Source organism: Lithobates pipiens, unplaced genomic scaffold (genome assembly GCF_037356315.1).
Source record: "Lithobates pipiens isolate NorthernLeopardFrog02 unplaced genomic scaffold, aLitPip1_a1.2 Scaffold_13, whole genome shotgun sequence".
NCBI lineage: Eukaryota > Metazoa > Chordata > Amphibia > Anura > Ranidae > Lithobates > Lithobates pipiens.
The window spans coordinates 387,001,104-387,020,446 of NW_027507718.1; the positions used below are offsets into that span (position 1 = coordinate 387,001,104).

General features: G+C 41.1%; 1 protein-coding gene across 4 annotated transcripts in view; it reads right to left on the reverse strand.

Moving 5' to 3' along the window:
* CENPU (centromere protein U) overlaps positions 1-19,343 on the reverse strand; it is a 114,763-nt gene that overhangs the window by 84,878 nt on the left and 10,542 nt on the right. For 2 of the 4 annotated variants that reach the window (XM_077477302.1, XM_077477303.1), the window contains exons 2-7: positions 18,558-18,658; positions 15,292-15,390; positions 11,316-11,367; positions 6,400-6,523; positions 4,946-5,069; positions 2,018-2,111 (exon numbers count right to left, since the gene is read on the reverse strand). In XM_077477302.1, coding sequence (XP_077333428.1) covers positions 2,018-2,111; positions 4,946-5,069; positions 6,400-6,523; positions 11,316-11,367; positions 15,292-15,390; positions 18,558-18,598 — 534 coding nt within the window. In that variant the 5' untranslated portion in view covers positions 18,599-18,658. The remainder of the gene's footprint in view (positions 1-2,017; positions 2,112-4,945; positions 5,070-6,399; positions 6,524-11,315; positions 11,368-15,291; positions 15,391-18,557; positions 18,659-19,343) is intronic. The other 2 variants (XM_077477304.1, XM_077477305.1) reach the window with 1 other exon arrangement.

The window sequence follows — 19,343 nt, forward strand, 5'->3', positions numbered from 1 at the left end:
AATTTTTTTGTATATTGTGAAAGATGATGTTACGTCAAATAGACACCCAACATGTTACAGTTTAAAATTGTGCACACTCATGGAATGGCGACAAACTATTGTACTTTAAAAAAAATGTAACGCGTTGCCTATGAGGATTTTTAACAGTTACCAGTTTAGAGTTACAGAGGAGGTCTTTTGCTACAATCATTGCTCTCGCTCTGACAATCACCGTAATATCTCACATGTGATTTGAGCACGGTTTATATTTTCAGGTGCGACTTATGTACGCGATTTCTTTGGTGTGCGAACACCCAGGGATGTGGCGCTTTAAAAAAGTTTTGCGTTTATTCTCCTATTTTTTTACACTGTCCCTTAAAGGGGTTGTAAAGTAAAAAATTTTATTTTTTTAAAATAACAAACATGTCATACTTACCTCCACTGTGCAGCTCGTTTTGCACAGAGTGGCCCCTAACCTGCTCTTCTGGGGTCCCTCGGCGGCTGTCTCTGCTTCCTCCCGCAGGTGCTTCTCACGTTAATGCGAGCTCCCTCGCATTGGACAGAAGCACTGCGGGCGCGCTCCCGTGATACAGCCGGCGGCTATAGCCGCTCGCTGTATCACAAGGCCCCGCCCCCCGGCGCGCTGCGTCATTGGATGTGATTGACAGCAGCGCGAGCCAATGGCTGCGCTGCTTTCAATCCATCCACTCCAGCCAATCAGCGGCCAGGCTGAGCGGCGAAGACGGTGGCGGGGGCGAGCGCGGGATTTTCGAGGGGTCAGGTAAGTAAAACGGGGGGACTGGGGGCGCCGGCAGTGTGAGATGTTTTTTCACCTTAATGCATAGAATGCATTAAGGTGAAAAAACATTTACCTTTACAACCCCTTTAAAGAAAAATAAAAAAAAATGATCACTTTTATTGCTGTCACAAGGAACGTAAATATTCCTTGTGATAGTAATAGGCAGTGGCAGGTACTCTTTTTTGGAGGGATCTGGCATCTAAGCGACCCCAAATCCCTCCTTTGCACTTAAAAGCATAAAAAAAAAAAAAAAGCCAAAATCTGCGTTTTTGAATTCCAGGGAATATTTTAAAATCTTAACCATTGGCAGCCGAGTAAACCTGAAGTGATGCCATGACATCACTTCCGTTTTTCTACATCGGAGATCTGATTGAACCAATTCCAGCTTTGTTTGGGACTCCGGCCAGCATGTCCCGGTGGGACAGGAGATTAGGGCGAAGCAGGAGAAGGAGGGGAGACGTTCCCTCCCACTCCGCATCGGTTGTTATCAGAAAGCCGACCTCCAACTCTAAAAAGCAGTAACAGGCTTCATCCCGGTACAATCACTTCGCAGGAAGTGGTTAAAATGGTTGGAAATCCTTCCATATACACAGTGAAGTGACTATCCTCAGGTGATACACAGATGAAACAAATCCTGTGACATAAGTTGTATATGTTTATCTGTAGCCTTCTCTTCTCTACAGCTGTTCAAAGTCCAGAATTTATAAAGCTTGTCTGAGGGTTCAGAACAAAAGAAGGTGAGGAGAGCTGAAATCTCACTGCAGAGCTCAGTGAAGAGAGCTCCAAGAGCTGATTGGAGGAAAAAGACACCCCTCTCCACACAGCTCACATGAACAGAGTTGAAGCTGCCAATCAGCTGAAGGCCCATCCCCTGTCACTTTTTTTTTCCTCTTGGTGTCAGGAAAACCTGTCAGGCGATTCATGCCAATAGCAGAGGAATGAAGCAGCAGACAGAAATCACACTTAGCGCTCTTAACTGAAACAAGCACACACTATAGGAGAGACATACTTTGTTCGTATTTCATGTCTGAGGTTTACAACCACTTTAAGATAAATCTAGAAAACAGGTCTCGCTGGTTTTCCTAGTTTGTAAGTCACAGCCAAGACACAAGCACAATTTGGATACAGCCAGTGCTTTCTTCTGACTGCTAAACATTACCACAATGCGTGTTTACTGTAAAGTGAAAAGTGCAAGAGAAGAAGTAATACCCAGAAACAAGTAGAAAAATCCACAGATACCTTTTGTTTTTTTCCTGGCAGACTCTTTGGTGTTAATGAGCGGCGCTCTGAGGCAGCAGTTTTAATCTTCCGTGGACTGCGATTTTTAGTCCCACTAAAAAAAAAAAAAAAAAAAAAAAAAAAAAAAAAAGAAGAATTATACCATATTATCAATTCATACTATTTGTTAGATGAGAACTAAGCAAAGCGGAAGACAACTGGTGCAACAATGGTGGCAAGCAAAGTGTTGGCTATAGGCTAAAGGGAATCTGTCAAGATAAAGAGCTACCTCAGGTTAGTGACTTAAAAGGGGAGTTCCATTCTATAGTTTACAGGTTTATTTGTTGTGCTTTTTCAGAATGAACAATCCTTTCAGTGTGGAAACACTTAAAGCCTCATTCACACTTGCGGTTGGAGGGAGATAAAAACCATGTGACTGAGCCGAGTTGTTACCACACCCCAACAAGTCTCCCTTAAGCTGCAATGGCCAAATGCTGTGGCAGAAATTATACCCCCTCTCCTGAATAGGGCTGCTATGCAAGTGCCCCACAACCGTGTGCAGTAGCAGTGCGCTAGTATGACGATCAAGGGGTTAAAGCCCACCACATGTAAATGCTCTCTGTAGAGCGATCCGAACACAAATTGCTCTTCAGAGACCAAAGTTCGTGTGAACAAGCCCCAAAAGTACCATTTAACTCCAGTTTTGTGAAGATAAAGTGGTTCTTTGATTTCACTCCTCACTACCTATCAGTTTCGGAGGCCATGAAATGCCATGATAGCACACCACCACCCCCCCCCCCCCCCCAAATGACCCCATTTTGCAAAGTAGACACCCAAAGCTATTTGCTGAGAGGCATGTTGAGTATTTTGAAAATCTCGCTTTTTGTCACAAAGTTTTGAAATTTGAAAAAATAAAATCACCACACACACACAGACACACACACACACACTTTCCTTTAACAAATGAGAGCTGCAAAATACTTACCATGCCTCTTAGCAGATACCTTGGGGTGTTTACTTTCCAAAATGGGGTAATTGGGAGGTATCTGGCCATCTTGACATTTCAGGGCTTCAGAAACTATGATAGGTAGTGATGAGTAAAATAACCATTTTACGCCCTAAGAAAGCCTGAAGGCGGTGATTGGTTTTCGGGGGAACTGTATGTGGTTGGGCTCCCACATGTGGTATCCCCGTACTCAGGAGAAGCAGCAGAATTTATTTTGGGGTGCGAGTTTCACATGCTATGTGAAAGCAATATATAAAATTTAGTGACAAAAAAAATACAATTTATTTTTCCCCGAAACTTGTGGCAAAATATAAAATATTCCATTGACTCAACAGGCCTCAGCAAAAAAGGGGTCATTTGGGGGGGGGGGGGGGGGTTGAACTGTCCTGGCATTTTATGCCCAGCATTAGAAGCTTATGCCACACATCACGCACTCTAACCACTTGAACCACCAAGTCCTTTCTGACACTTTTTTTTTTTTTTTTTTTTTTTTTTCATGTAAACAAAAACATTTTTGCTAGAAAATTTATTTTAACCCCCAAACATTATATATATATATATTTTAAAAAGCAGAGGCCCTACAGATTAAAATTGTTTTCAAATGCAATTTTTTTGTGGGGGGGGGCGGAACACTTTTTCGAATTTTAATGCATAAAAAAAAAACAAAAAAAAAAAAAAAAAAAAACACACACACACACAAACACACTATATTGCGTTCCCGGCTGGGGTGCCTGGGGAGAAGGGAAACCCTCATAACTAGCACTGTTAACAACTTTCAACTTTAGCAGGACAGACGATTCAACATCACAACTGTCATACCGGTCATCTAATGTATGGTAAACAATATCACAGCTATAATTGTTATCATTTCTCTGTATTCTAACCCTGTGAAAACTCAATAAAAACATTGAAACATTAAAAAAAATAAAAAAAATAAAAAATAAAACACACACTATATTACCCAAATGTTTGGTGAAATATAAAAGATGCTCTTATGCCGAATGAATACATAGATACCAAACACGACATGCTTAAAAATGTACGCACACCTGTGCGGTGGCGATAAACTATATTGATTTTTAAAAGCCTTTATAGGTTACCACTTTATATATACAGAGGTGGTCTACTGCTAGAATTACTGTCCTTGATCTGACATGGAGCAATTGTTTACCTACAAAACCGACGCTTGCGTTGACCTGTGCACAGCCCTGTGCGCCTGTCCACCATGCTGTTTTGCATGGGGGACAGGGTGCTTTAATGTTATTTTTTTTTTTTTTTTTTTTTTTTTTTATATACACTGTCCCTTTCATTCATTTCTTTTTCATTGTTATCACATGTAAATATCCCCTATGATAGCAATATGTAGTGACAGGTACTATCTTTTTAAAAATTTTGAGTCTGTGTCAATGGATGCGGCAGCAGGAAACGGGAGTGTGCCTGCATGGGTGCCCTGAGGGAGCGCGCTTCGCTGACAGGGCACTCGAGAAGAGGAGGAGCCAGGAGCACCACTGAGGGAACCCAGAAGAGGAGGATAGAGCCACTCTGTGCAAAACGAACTGCACAGATGAGGCAGTTATGACTTTTTTAACAAAGGTTTTCATATCCTTTAATATCACTTTAAGACTTGAGTCACATCTACGTGTGCCTAGAATTCTTGCAAAACTGTGTGCGTTCCCAGCATGAAAAGAATCATGCTGCTCAGACACATGGGAATGCTGATAATTCTTAATGGCAACCCCACGCATCAGCAAATGTGCGCAGTTTAGTGTGGCACGATTTAAAAAAAAGGTTGGGGTCTCCTTTCCCTGCATTTCTCATGGGTAGGGCCCTACACGCAACACATGCAAAAATGTGCAGATGTGAATCAAGAGTTATTACAAGCTACAACATACTCAAAACATATACGCTATTGATATTATCCTGTCCACACTGTTTGACATCACCTTTTCTCTTGGCTGACATTTGGACCTGAAGATGCCCTGCTGGCTGACTTTTGTGAAGAAGCCTTACTTTTCTCCAGTAGCTCTTCATCTTCATTATACACAGCAGTACTATGTAATGGAGGATCTTACAAAATGGAAAAAAATAAAAATAAAAAAAAAATACATTAAAAGCAGGTCTAGAGAGATATGAAAGACCGTTTATAATTCAAGATTTGCACAAATCACATTATGAACAACTGTATAAAAGCAGCTTACATACACTACCCGATAACCTTGCTCTGCTTTCCCATATGTAGTTGACAAAATATTACCTGGACAAAATATACATGGGAAACCAAAGCACCAATATTTGCCTGAATTTTTCTGCCACAGGCAGGGTATCAGTTTTTAAAATATGACAGGCGTAATTTAACCGCTTCCCGACCGACACATACATATAGATATAGATATAGATATATCCACACATATACACACACAGTGGCAGAATGGCTCTGCTGTGCGAATCGCCGTATATATACACACTGTGGCCACTTTAAGAACCATAGCAGGTGCGCACCCTAATAGCAGACTGGCAGCGTACCTTGTCTACCCATATATCATGCGGTTTCACAGCGACAGGAAGAAATATAAAAACAGAGCGCTCAACAGCGGAACTACGAACTGTCAGCCGCAAAGGCTGTTGGTACTTTTAGTTAATTCAGTCAACTGACAATTCTCCCTGTACTGCTGTCACAGAGGGCTCGGATTGTCGAGTGGCTGCAGGAGTGGGAACGTTACAAGTTCCACCCTAAAAACAGGTGGCATATGTAACATGTTCCTAAAGGCGAACTTATTCTTTAATAACTACGTGCAACTAATTCAGCCAAGTATTTGCACTAGTGTCAGTAACATTACCCACTTGTGTGGCAAGTTAAGGTAGGTCTTCCTACCGTCACTTTAGGAATCTATTGCTATAGCAACAAATTTCCTAAATGGAGAACTGGCGGTAATTAAGACCAATTCTGATCTGACTACAGGAGGTACGCCGCTAGTTAAATTGCTGCCATTCCGACTCAGTGAGTGAAGGGGCACCACCCTCAAAACATGTATGCAGATCATTATCCGACTTCACTGGCTGCATGTGTATTGCAGATCTGTCACCCTTTTAAAATCATTGAAGCCTGAGACAGCTAAAAAAATAAGCATTTTCAGATGGGAGAACGCAATGACAGGCTCCAGCATGGCACTGGCTACCTGAGGTTCTAGTGACCACAAAAAGGCAAAGCCACAAAGGCACTTTGGAAAATCTCCCAAAAGGAGTACAGAAAGCAAAAAACTCTGAGATCTACCTCTTTACTGTTCTACAAAAAGTAAAAAATTCTGTGGCAACTGATACAGAAACAGATAACAGTCCACTTAAACAGCAATCCATTAAAAAGTAATTTCTCCCATGAATTGTCCATTTGTTTACTTACTAAAAGATTCTTCTGAAATATCGTCCTGCAGAGCTTCCCCTGCCTGCTTCAAAATGGTGAAGGAATCCAAATCGGTTTGTGTTAACTGAACAGACTTCCTTTTCTTGCCGTCCCTCTCTTTTCCCTTAACATAAAGTGAATAAATGAGAAAGTGGACCGTTTTTTTGTAGCATTTACAGGATAAAAACAGTTAATTATGGGAAGCCAAGTTCTGTACTCCAGAGGAAGCTCCGTGTCAGACCAGCATGTAGCCAACCCAACATAAAACCTTCTTATCCCTCAGATTTCTATTTACAAAAAAGTTACCCACTTCTATTCATAGCTTGGCCACGTAATGAATAAGTACTCTATTGGATTTTTATTTTGGGCGTTTTCTTTTTGATTTCAGATCGAAGATGGTTTCAAAACGCCCACAGAAGATCACATTGAACTCGTTCTCATGTATGCATGTGACAGTAACATACGGGGGGCGGTTCCTCTTTGCAATTTAACTTTCTTGTTCCTCCATGACATTCCTTTGCCAGACCGACATAATGTGGTTTCAACAAGACGATGCCCCACCACAGTCTGCTATTGCTGGGACATAACACAACTGTATTGAAAGCATATGTTCATACTAAAACATCAATCAGCTCTATTCTGGAGTGTTGAATAAAAATCTAAATGGCCTTGCTGACCATCACTTAAAAGGAAAGTGCACTTGTTCTTCAGAGTCCCTCTACCCTTGGTGACCATTTGTCCCTTGTGTTTAAGTGTGCAGTTTTTGAGCACCAAAGTGCCCTTTTTTAAAAAATCTAAGCAGTCGCGTGTATCATGCAGATTCTCAGAGGATGGCCTCACTTGCGGATCCACTGAAAAAAAAAAAAACGGACTGTGAAGCATGTGAGAAGTAGGATGCAGCACTGGTCAGATTCTAAAGGCTGTGTTGTGTATGTAGACTGTACAGTAAAGATCACCAGTCCCCATGATCTAAGAATATTTTATTTACATACTCAACATGTGGGGTGTCTGTACTTTATAGATTTATGGACTACATGGGCTGTCGTTAGTCCATCTCTGGTTTATGGCATAAAAAACGACTCCAATTTTAAAGGGGTTTTGTATTTTAGACATTTTTTCCTTGACTACTATAATCTCATTAAAACATTTACAGTATGTAGCAATATCCGTGAATTTTGCCCTTGTTTGCTAAATTGTACACCACTCAACAAATAAACACCATTCAAGCACAACTAAAGGCTGCAACATGACAGCCTTAAAAAGTACCAAATCCAGTTAATTATGTAATGCACAAGCTCATTTACCTTTCTTGATTCAAATACTTCTTTATCCCCCACCCAAGCAGAGGAAGTCACATTAGGTATAATTCACTAGCAGGATTAACAGGTATTTGTGGGACATAAGAGAAAAGTGCAAGTACAAAGGCACTTACTGTAAAATTGTGCTGAATATCCCCAGCTACATCTCCGTTGTACCCCACAGTAGAAATTCCTTTACTTCAACCAGGGCTTACAAACCCAGGTTTCCACGCACTGAAACTGATGGGTGAAACCAGAATGATGCATTCTGCAAACCTTTTTTTGATCCTTTGTAAGGATGAGCTCAGGCGTGTTCGCAAACTGCACGTGCAGAGCCTGCCAGGAAGTTGGCACTGTGGAGCGCTTATCACAAGCAGTGAGACATTTTCCTGATGCGCAGCTGTAGAGATCAGGAAATGTCTCACTGCCTGCAATTACCGTATATACTCGAGTATAGGCCGACCCGAGTATAAGCCGAGGCCCCCAATTTACCCCCAAAAAACTGGGAAACCTATTGACTCGTGTATAAGCCGAGGGTGAGATATGCCTGTCCATCCCTGTGTGTGTCCGTCCATCCCTGTGTGTCCGTCCATCCCTGTGTGTCCGTCCATCCATCCCTGTGTGTGTGCGTCCATCCATCCATCCATCCCTGTGTGTGTGTGTCCATCCATCCATCCCTGTGTGTGTGTGTCCATCCATCCATCCATCCCTGTGTGTGTGTGTGTGTGTCCATCCATCCATCCATCCGTGTGTGTGTGTGTGTGTGTGTGTGTGTGTGTGTCCATCCATCCATCCATCCCTGTGTGTGTGTGTGTGTGTGTGTGTGTCCATCCATCCATCCATCCCTGTGTGTGTGTGTGTGTGTCCATCCATCCATCCCTCCGTGTGTGTGTGTGTGTGTGTGTGTGTGTGTGTGTGTGTGTGTGTGTGTGTGTGTGTCCGTGCAGCCTTGTGTGTCCAGCCTACCTGTGTCCCAAGCCTCCGTGTCGTCCCGTCCCGAGCCTCCGTGTCGTCCCATGCCAGGATCGCCGCTCTTCGCCGGCGCCCTGGCGGCCATTCCCCTGTTCAAAAGCCGCGCCTCCCGCCTCCGCCTGTGATAGGCGGAACACTCAATTTCCCAGCAGTCTGTGTTCCGCCTATCACAGACATCGTCTCATCCTCGTCCGTAGTACGAGGATGAGCCGATGTCCGTGATAGGCGGAACACTGACTGCTGGGAAATTGAGTGTTCCGCCTATCACAGGCGGAGGCGGAGCCGGAGGCGCGGCTTTTGAAAGGTAGAATGGCCGCTGTCTGTCTGCTCGACACGCTGTTCGGGCAGTCAGACAGCGGTGACTCGAGTATAAGCCGAGGGGGGCACTTTCAGCCTCAAAAAAGAGGCTGAAAATCTCGGCTTATACTCGAGTATATACGGTAGCGCTCCCCTGAGCTGACTTCCTGGTGTGCTCTGCACATGCAGTTTGCGAACACGACTGACCTAATCCTTAATCCTCAGTATCTGACAAGCAGCAGATCCCATTATACTCCTCTCTGGGTTTCTGGGGAATGCGACAATTTCACAATTTTTGGTCTACATTGCCAAAGATTTCTACTTATCCATTGACACAATGTGAATTACTATGCTCTTGGACTCAGACATACGGGGTTGATAAAAAACTGAAGAGTGCAAAATCTGGTGCAGCTCTGCATATAAACCAATTAGCTTCCAGGTTTTGTTAAAGCTTAATTGAACAAGCTGAAGTTAGAAGCTGATTGGCTACCACGCACAGCTACAACAGATGTTGTACTCTACAGTTTTAGTAAATAAACCCCACATTGTCTTCATTATATGCAATGCTTACAGAGGAAGGCTCAATACAACCTTTGTCTTCCATCCATAAATGGGCAGAGGAATTACAGAGAACTTTCACACAAGCCCAGAAAAGCATGTCACCTCTCTCAGTACTTCCTGACAAGATGATACAGGGTTCCCAAATTCCTACACTATATCTCCCTATACATGCCATCAGTCTGCTGGTGTTGCAAGGGCAGTTCTTTACTTCTCCCCCCGCCATCCTTCTTACCGCATCATAAGGACATACCAAAACAAATATAAAAAAAATAAATAAAAAATAAATAAAAAACCTCATCGATGTGCAATTTGGTTAACGCAGCTAAGGCTTGTATACTAATGCTATGGTGCAGGCAAGTGCCTCCAACGCTGTCTCAGTGGTTCACTCAGATCAAGTAGTTTTATTGGATTGCCTTTAGTTACTCTGACTATGTTTCTATTTTTGCTACAGGCAGGCTTGCAAATAGAATGAACTGGTTGCTGACATTGCATCTCCCCTCCCTTTTTTTTTTTTTTTTTTTTTATATTATTCCTTTCTTTCTACAATCCAATCCAATCCCCCTTATGCCTTTACCTTATAGCATGTCCCTGCTCTGCGCCTTTCATTTATTTTTTTTCCCTTTTTCCACTCACCTCTACTCAATTTCCAACTTGTAAGATTATGACATGACATATTTTACCCTAGATCCCCATGAAGACATAGATCCCCATGAAGAAGTCACGTGGTGACGTAACGCGTAGGGAGTGGCCGTAGGAATACCGGAACGAGCGTAAGACTGGCTGTACACGCCAGATCTCTTTCTGTTTGATATTTTCTTTTTAAATGCGAGAGTCCATTTGCTTTCTCTTAAATAAATTTGTTCAGTTTTGGAAACCACTACACTATTGGAGTCCCCTTTTTCTCTCCCTTCCCCCTTCCCCTCTGTGTTTTCTTTAAGTTTCATACCACGAGGATACATATGCTGCAGCATTACTCATAAGAGATTGAATCGGCCCTCTAGTGGTAGAAGTTTATACCATTTGATGATTGTGCACAGAGAAGTGAAGGAGAAGTCCATTGGAATTACTTTCTTTTGCCTTATTATTCCATCTCTGAGGTGAGAGTTCTGGGAGCCTGATCTTTTGGAACATTTGGTCCTGTTCTTTCTCCAGTGCTTTTTCACTACACACTTACACTATTGGTGTGTTTATTTTTGAAATATTTACATTGACTCTTGTTTTCTTCACAGTTTTATACATTATTTATTTTTTGTGGCATTATTTGCGCAGGACTCTTTTTTAATTATTACATATTTTACCCTGCTTTAGCAGGAATTAAAGATGCTATTCCATCTATTTAGGGGAGGACTACCCAACACTATCTCTCTCTCTATATATATATCTATATCTATACACACACACACACACACACACACACACACCTCTCTATAAAAGCTTGTCATGAAGCAAGAAAATGTTAATTGTTTTCTGAACAACCCTGTCAATGCTTCACATATCTACACAAAAGTAAAAGCAAATTGGATGCGATCATTTAATGCTAATAGCAAAAGTCCTGTTTTACAAGACATTGTCCTGAGATGTGATGTAGTGTTATGTTCATGTTGTTAATAATTCAAACATATAGGATTGAGGTCATGTATACATATATTGCAATGCCTTGCTTCATTCTACAAAAATATATTAAATATAAAATTGTGCTGCATGATATATTTTCGCCCATAGTTTTACTTTCAAATCTTTATCACACAATAAATAGTAAAAAACAATGATTATAAAAGAACAACTTACCTTTCTTGGTAGCTCTCTGGCCTCCACATTTTCTCTAAATAAGCTTGTTTTTCTAAACAAACACAACAGATGTGAATGAAAAAATAAAATAAAAAATAATCACAACTACATCAGAGTACAAGACCATTGTTATCTGTTATTTAGTATGTGGGCTATTGTGCTGCCTATATCTGAGGTTCCTAAACTTTTAAAGAAACATTTACTGTTACACATACACAAGGGTTAAAATAATAAATTTGACATAAGAGGATGCTGCCCCAAAGAAACCAATCAGCTTTTGATTGATTGCCATGAGCAACATACCTTTGCTTGCTTTTCATAAATGAGCACCGAAAGCTTTAAAAAAAAAAAAAAAAAAAAAAAGAAGAAGGGGGAGGAGTAAGGAAGGTTAACCACTTGCCTACTGGGCACTTTTACCCACTTCCTGCCCAGGCAAATTTTCAGCTTTCCACGCTCTCACACTTTGAATGACAATCACGCGGTTATGCAACCAGTGTTAATTGTTTGTTCGGCAGTAAGTTTAGAATATGTTTAGTTAAATAATGCTTCATTTAGCATTTCTTTAGAATTTCATACACTGCCAGAGAAAAAAAAAAAAAATCTGTTATTTATGGTTTGAACAAACTACACAGATTTAGCCGTTATATAAACATCTTTACTCTGTAAAACCAAGCTTTGTTACAAAAATATTGCTTTTTTTTTGAGTCACAGCTTCATTCCTTGCTATAAGCGCAAAGTAACGTTTCTGTTTCACACTGCACTATCAATTAAATCACTGTGTGGACAAATGCTTCCACGAGTGGGACATACAATAGAGGAAGATCCTAAGCATTTATAACCGACAATAGGAGTAGTATGGTGGCAGCATTTAAAAACAAACTACAGCAGCAGAACCACCCAGCTCTAGCGAGGAAGATTCCCCCGTGGCAGAAAGGGGCGTCCAAAATTAATGATCTGCACTGAGCCTCTCTTTTACATTTTACATGATGGCACTAGTCAATTATCAAATGGATATGAAATAAAGGAGCTTGGGGCTGTCTGCTCTACATGTGTATCTTTGTTATTTTTCCACTGCATTTGTATTTTGTGTAAAACTATTCCCATAACATATTGGACCGGACACTTGGATATTGGAGCATTGTGGCCTCTTTTAAATGACTGCCCCACATGCTGGTCAAGTAATACTACTAGTACATTCAGCATGATTGAAAAAGACTCCTCAAACTAAAAAAAGTTGGTCTGCCAAATCACACAGCTTGCTCCCTAGTTAAATGGAAAAAAAAAAAAAAAAAAAATAAAAAAAAAAAAAAACCCTCACATCATTGCATGACCTACTACTGCCTTTTGCGGAGCGGAACATACTAAAAGCCTCCAGCGTGACACCATGCCCCTGCCTTCTTTGGTCTACTCTCTACTCAGCCACCTTGCAGACTTTAAACAGAACACTACCAAGACCTTGCATAATTGCACAGAAAATGAAAGAATGTAAACCAGCATTTTGCTTCATTCTTAGATCCAAGTAACTGATTAATTGTTCTCACCAGGGCTTGCAGCAGTTGCTTGTTTTTTTGTCAGTTCTGCTGTCTGTGAAAACCCTTGTTGATGTGGCTGAAGAGAATATTCAGGAATTGCCTAAGAAGGCAGAAAAGTAAGCCATGGCGTAAGAAAAAACACATTGCCCCACTTAGTGATCAGAGGAGGCCTGTAATGCACACACAGTGCTCCAGACTGACCTGGGGGGAGGCCTGCTGTAATTGTAATGTACTGCATAACTGTTACTGTACAATCTGCTCTGATCTGTCTATTCTGGGCGCCTGTGAGCGCGGTCGTCTCGCGAGTCGGGATTGGGACAGACTCAGTCTTGTCAGGACTCTGGCTGGCTTGTAATGCACAGTGCTGCTCTCTGGCAGTCGAATGCGCTTGCTTGCTGGGAGTGAATAGCGGAAGCAGGCTGAGCTCCGTGAAAGACTGGAAGTTAGTTCACAAATGTAAACGTCCCTGCCTCACATTGTTTGCCTTGATTTTCATCATAGTTTTCGTCAAAAAACATTTTCGTTGACGAAATTAACACCTTGCCGCCGAGCGTACCCAGTTGTGCGTACTCGGCTTCCGGGGGTTATACCGGAGGATGCCCACACCTGCAGGCATCATCCCAGTACTGAATTTTAGAGCGGGCGATTGGCTTTCCAGCCATAACAACCGATGCGGCTAAAAGTCGCTCGGCCGTTATGCCGGAGGAGCGGGAGGGGATGTCCCACCACTCTTACCAGGGCTCACGTTCAATCGGGAGCACCAACGCACAATCAGATGCCTCTGGCGGCTAGGGAGGGACTGGAATGAAGCCGCAAGCTCACGCAAGCAAAGAAAACGCATAGGGAAGTCGCGCCCGCATATGTAAATGGTGTTCAAATCACACGTGAGGTATCGCCACGATAGTCAGAGCGAGAGCAATAATTTTAGCACTAGACCTCCTCTAACTCTAACCTGGTAACCGAAAAAAAAATTTAAGCGTCGCCTATTGAGCTTTTTAGGTACCGTAGTTTGTCGTCTTGCCACGAGTGCATGCAATTATACAGGGTGACATGTTTGGTATCCATTTACTCGGCGTAACATTATCTTTCACATTATACAAAAATTTCATTTTTTTTTAATTCATGAAAGTGTCCCTTTTCCCAAAAAGTTGCGTTTAAAAAAACACCGCTGCGCAAATACCGTGTGACATAAAATATTGCAACAACCGTTTTATTCTCTAGAGTCTCTGCTAAAAAAATATATATAATGTTGGGGGTTCCAAGTAATTTTCTAGCAAAAAATATGGATTTTAACTTGTAAACACCAAATGTCAAAAATAGCTGCAGGGATTAAACAGGGTTAATAGGGTTAAACACTGCATTTAATACCAGTACCCAATTTTTTTTTGAGACAGAGAGCTTTCTTTTGGTGGTATTTAATCACCACTTGGTTTTTTGATTTTTTTTTTACTAAAGCAAATAAAATAAAAAAAGGCAGAAGTTTTTTTGTTTTTTTAAAGGGTTTTCTTATTTTCGGTTATAACATTTTGTAAGAAAGTAATTTTTCTCCTTCACTGATGTGCGCTAATGAGGCTGCACTGATAGGCAACAATAATGGACACTAATGAGATGGAACCGATAGGCGGAACAGATGGACAATGACAGGCAGCACTGGTGATCAGTGCCCCGATTATAAGTGTAGATTGCTGCTCATCAGCTCTCCCCTCCTCACACACTGTCAGCATGAGAGAATTGCCGATAACCAGGAAAATCCTGTTTACATTGTGATCAGCTGTGACTGGACACAGCTGGTCACATGGTAAAGAGCCGCTGTTATTGGCTCTTTACCTCAATCTGCGGTCAGCTGTGCATGAAAGACACAGCAAATCACTGCCGATACACGCCACAGGGGTGCGCAGCAAGTGCGATCACTCCCAGCAATGTAGCTGTAGTGTGGTAGAGAAGAGGTTAAACATAGAAAGCATTCAGGCAGGTACTGGGCACCCATTGGCTGTAACAGGTGGTTGAGATGTGACTCCTGGAACACTATGGACCATCAGTGGTTCACATCCTTTTCCTGTTACAATACATTTTTACTGAAAATAAACAGCATGTGTACTTTGTATCATTTTCATTACACAATGGTATTTAGTCAGTGATCTTGCAATACAATACATTCGTTTTTCAATTCTAAAATATAAAATCAGATAAATCTACAGTCTTTTGGAGGGACACTTTTACCAAATACCTTCAACTAGAGTACAGTTGACAACTTTTTTTTTTTATAACTTGCATATCCTTTGGCAACCAATTTCTATAAATCGTACTCCTCAATGGTTCAAGAGTGCAGAGGTCAGAAGTAAGGTGCAGAGGGCAGGGATCAGGAGCAAGTAAAGCACAGAGTGCATGTGTCAAAAGTAAACACAGAGAACCTTCCAAGTGAGATTTCCACCCATGCTTGTTACCTGGAAACTGTCTTTAACCTCTGATCCCTGCGCCTCAGTTCCACTGTTCTTGATGCCAGCTTAAAAGCCGTGCTTCTCCGCTTCTTAACCTTCTTCCCCCTGTTCATTTGAGCACATTTTCAGATAGATACAGAAGTTACATGCAGAGTAAATACAGATTTGATGAAGACTGTATATTCACTTTTTATGCATTGGTTCTGTACTTGATAACTGATGTGATTTATAACGTACAGAACATATATACAAAAAAGGTGGTTATGTTGGTGACAGAGAGACAGAAACTAAAATATGTCACCAACAATTTTTTGAACATTTGTCCTGTACAACCATTTTGGGTATAAATGATGGTCTTAAATTTAAAACAGTTACATAGCTGGAGGCAACTACCTGCAAAGTCTGCGGTATACGGTGGGCAGCACTCGAGCAGGGTGGCATTATTTAAATGTTCTCCTCCTGCCAGCTGACGCCTGCACTGTAGCTTACTGATCAAACATGTGCAGTGTTCTTGCTGACATCGGGGCTTTGTATGTGTTATTCTGAGATTAATTAAAAGGAAAGCCCAAAAAGGTTTCAGGGGGAAAACACCAAGTCTGCTGCTGCTTGTCCCAGAAAGGCGGAGGCAAAGGCTGTAGCTGATGCAAAAAGTCAGTGGGCTCGAGGATGCATATTGGCAAGACTGTGATAAACATGTTGTTATTTGCAAGGAGTAGGAGGAAAGAGGAAAAAGGAAAAACATCTGGAGATGTTGGAAAGGAAAAAGAAAAGCCAGTGTTCGCTAGATGAAGAGCAAAGAAGCAAAATCCACACTTCCTGCAAAAGTGACAAGGAATCAGATGAAAGAACCGCTAAATAAAAGAGGAAGCCAGGAAAAGGGACTGTCGAAAAAGATAAGCGTCTCAGCCTTGAATCATTTATTAATTTTATGTTACCAACATGGTTTCTGTTTTTGCTCTTGCTTTTACTTTTGTTTAGCCATTTTGGCTTTTGTTTTGTAACAACTTGTTCACACCATGGACCCGACATTTATGGTTTATCTTAACCACTTCGCACCCAGGCCAATTCTGACATTTCTCCTACATGTAAAATTCATAATTTTTTTTGCTAGAAAATTACATAGAACCCCCAAACATTATATATGTTATTTTAGCAAAGACCCTAGAGAATACAACGGCGGTTGTTGCAACTTTTGATCTTGCACGGTATTTGCGCAGCAATTTTTCGAACACGTTTTTTTCAGAAAAAAACAGTTTCATGCTTTAAAAAAAATAAAAATAATCAGTAAAGTTAGCCCAATGTTTTTGCATAATTTGAAAGATGAAGAGCTGCCGAGTAAAGAGATACCAAACATGTCACGCTTCAAAATTGCACGCGCTCGTGGAATGGCACCAAACTTTGGTATTTAAAAATCCCCATAGGCGACGCTTTAAAAATTTTTACTGGTTACATGTTTTGCGTTATAGAGGTGATACCTCACATGTGTGGTTTGCACACCGTTTTCATATGTGGGTGGGACTTATGTATTCGTTCGCTTCTGCGTACGAGCTCACGGGGACAGGGGCGCTTTAAATTTATTTAATTTTTTTTTATTGGCAATTTTACTTTTATTTTTTTAGTTTGACACTTTAAAAAAATAAATAAAAAATGTGATTACTTTTATTCCTATTACAAGGAATGTAAACATCCCTTGTAATGGGAATATGGCATGATCGGACCGATTTACAGTGAGATATGGGGTCAATAAGACCCCCTATCACCCCTCTAGGCTGGGAAGCCTAAAATCAAAACAAAAACAAAAACAACTTTCACGCCTTACCCACCCAAGTCGGCGCCGTTATTTGAATGCAGAGGCCGGGCGTGACGTCATAACATCGCGCCCGGCCTCCGAGTGATCATAGAGATTCCGGCAACCATCTGGTCCGCCGGAAATCTCTATGATCATTATCCGGGGGCCGGCGGATCCTGTGTCCGACTCACTGATGGAAGCAGTGAGTCGGTAGAAGCACCGAAGGGCGGCGGGACGTCCCTTCCCGCCTCAAGAACGATCAAGCGGCGGAATAGCCGCTATGATCGTTCTTATGGTGCAGGGAATCGCCGGCTGAAAATGCCGATATCTGAATGATGTCTGTAACCTCAGGCATCATTCAGATATACCCCCGGAAAGTCAAGGACGTCCCAGGATGTCCTCCCGGCGCGAAGTAGTTAAGAGGCCAATGACGGTCCATTGATTTTCTTGAGGACTCTCATCCTTGTTTCAGTACCTTAAAGGGGTCCCGCTTTGGTATTGTGTTAGTACAAAAAGAAAACCTCTCTTTCTAATAAAAATATTATGGGAAGAAACCCCCCCCCCCCCCCACACACACACACACTTGCTTCTCAAGGCACATGCATTGTTTTACAAGATGTAAACAGGCCTTAATGCATTTTAATATTATTTATTAGATGTAGAAGGATAATATACAAAAAATATATTAAGGCTGAGCAACAGTCATATCAATCAATGTATACAAGTTTCCAGGAATGGTCCTGTTGTCGGTGTAACCAGTCCCCTGCTTGCTGCTTCATATACACATCTCTTTAGATTATTTGAATATTTTTTATTCCATTTTAACTTTTTCTTAACACATTTGCCATCATTTTCAATGATACAATTCGTTTTTCCGGTTTTTGTTTTGTTTGACACCGATCTAAAAACTCATGCAAATCAATTACTTTCCAATCTATTCTGTTAAGGTTTTCTTTGATTATCCAGTAATGTAAATGATCATATAAGGAAATATCTGTTACATTATACCAAGCACAGTACATCGTCATAACACCCCCAACTTCTCTCAATTTTTCTTTAACCTTAAAAAATTACCATAAAATACCTGCTGATCTGATCAAAAATATATATATCTGATCAAATTATATATATATATATATATATATATATATATATATATATATATATAAAAAAAAAATCTAATTGAAAAATGTGCACATCCAGGCATAACCGGTAAAATAAAGCCTGTTTGAAACGAACAGTTACTTTAATATGTACCGTTCAGCTACCTACATTATCATATGCAGGTTGGAAAGTGCTGACTCCTAGTTCTGGGTGAGATTTATGCAGTTTTGTACATAACTCACCCCTTAAAATCACCCCGATAATTCTTTGACATCTACAGAGCACAATACAGCTTCAATCACCAGGCTGTCTAGAATCAGGAAGATGAACACATCCCATATACTGTACATTAGCTTCCCCAAGATTTGAGGGAACTTACGTCGAGCTCTTATTTCTTGACTTGTTCTTCTTTGTTGACATGTTTTCTCTTTACAGTCTCACGCTTTATAGAATTAAGACATATTGTTTCTGTGGTTGGCCCTGTAAAACAGAATATTTTCAAAATACTAATTCCACATTCTTTTGACAAATCTGATGATATTTATAAGGCTGACTGTGAAAGCAGGTTTAATACACTTGTCACTTATAATAATTAAACTGCCATGTCATTCTCACCTAGGCAAGAACCCAGATAGCAAGCAATTGAGTTGCAAGTATGAAAATGACTTGCTAAGCTAACACAAGTTCCTTGCATAATTTCAGCAATTCCACATTGCATGACTCCAGCTCAACTTTCTTTGCAAACATTCTGAAATCTGCAAGTTCTGGTTCAGGTATGTTTTGCAATAATCATCCCATCTCACTGTGGCTGAATTCTCTTGCTGTAGACTCACCACTGCTACTTTGCTCTTGCTAGAGACTTGCCACGCAAATTTGCTACAAATTGGAAAAACGTCAACTAGAAGTTGTGCTTCAAGTGCTCTGCAAGTGTACAACTTGCCAGTGAAAATCTGCAGCAAGTTAACAGACTTATATAATAATTCAACACTGCCACAAATTTGTGGGAAATTATCCTTGCTATCTGGGAAGCAGGTTGTACACAAAACAAGAAAAAAAACAAACGAAAAAACATTTGTTTTTAATCATGGAAGTGGAGGGGGTTGTTTTGATGTGAAGGTTTATTTAACCACTTCAGCCCCGGAAGGATTTACTCCCTTCCTGACAA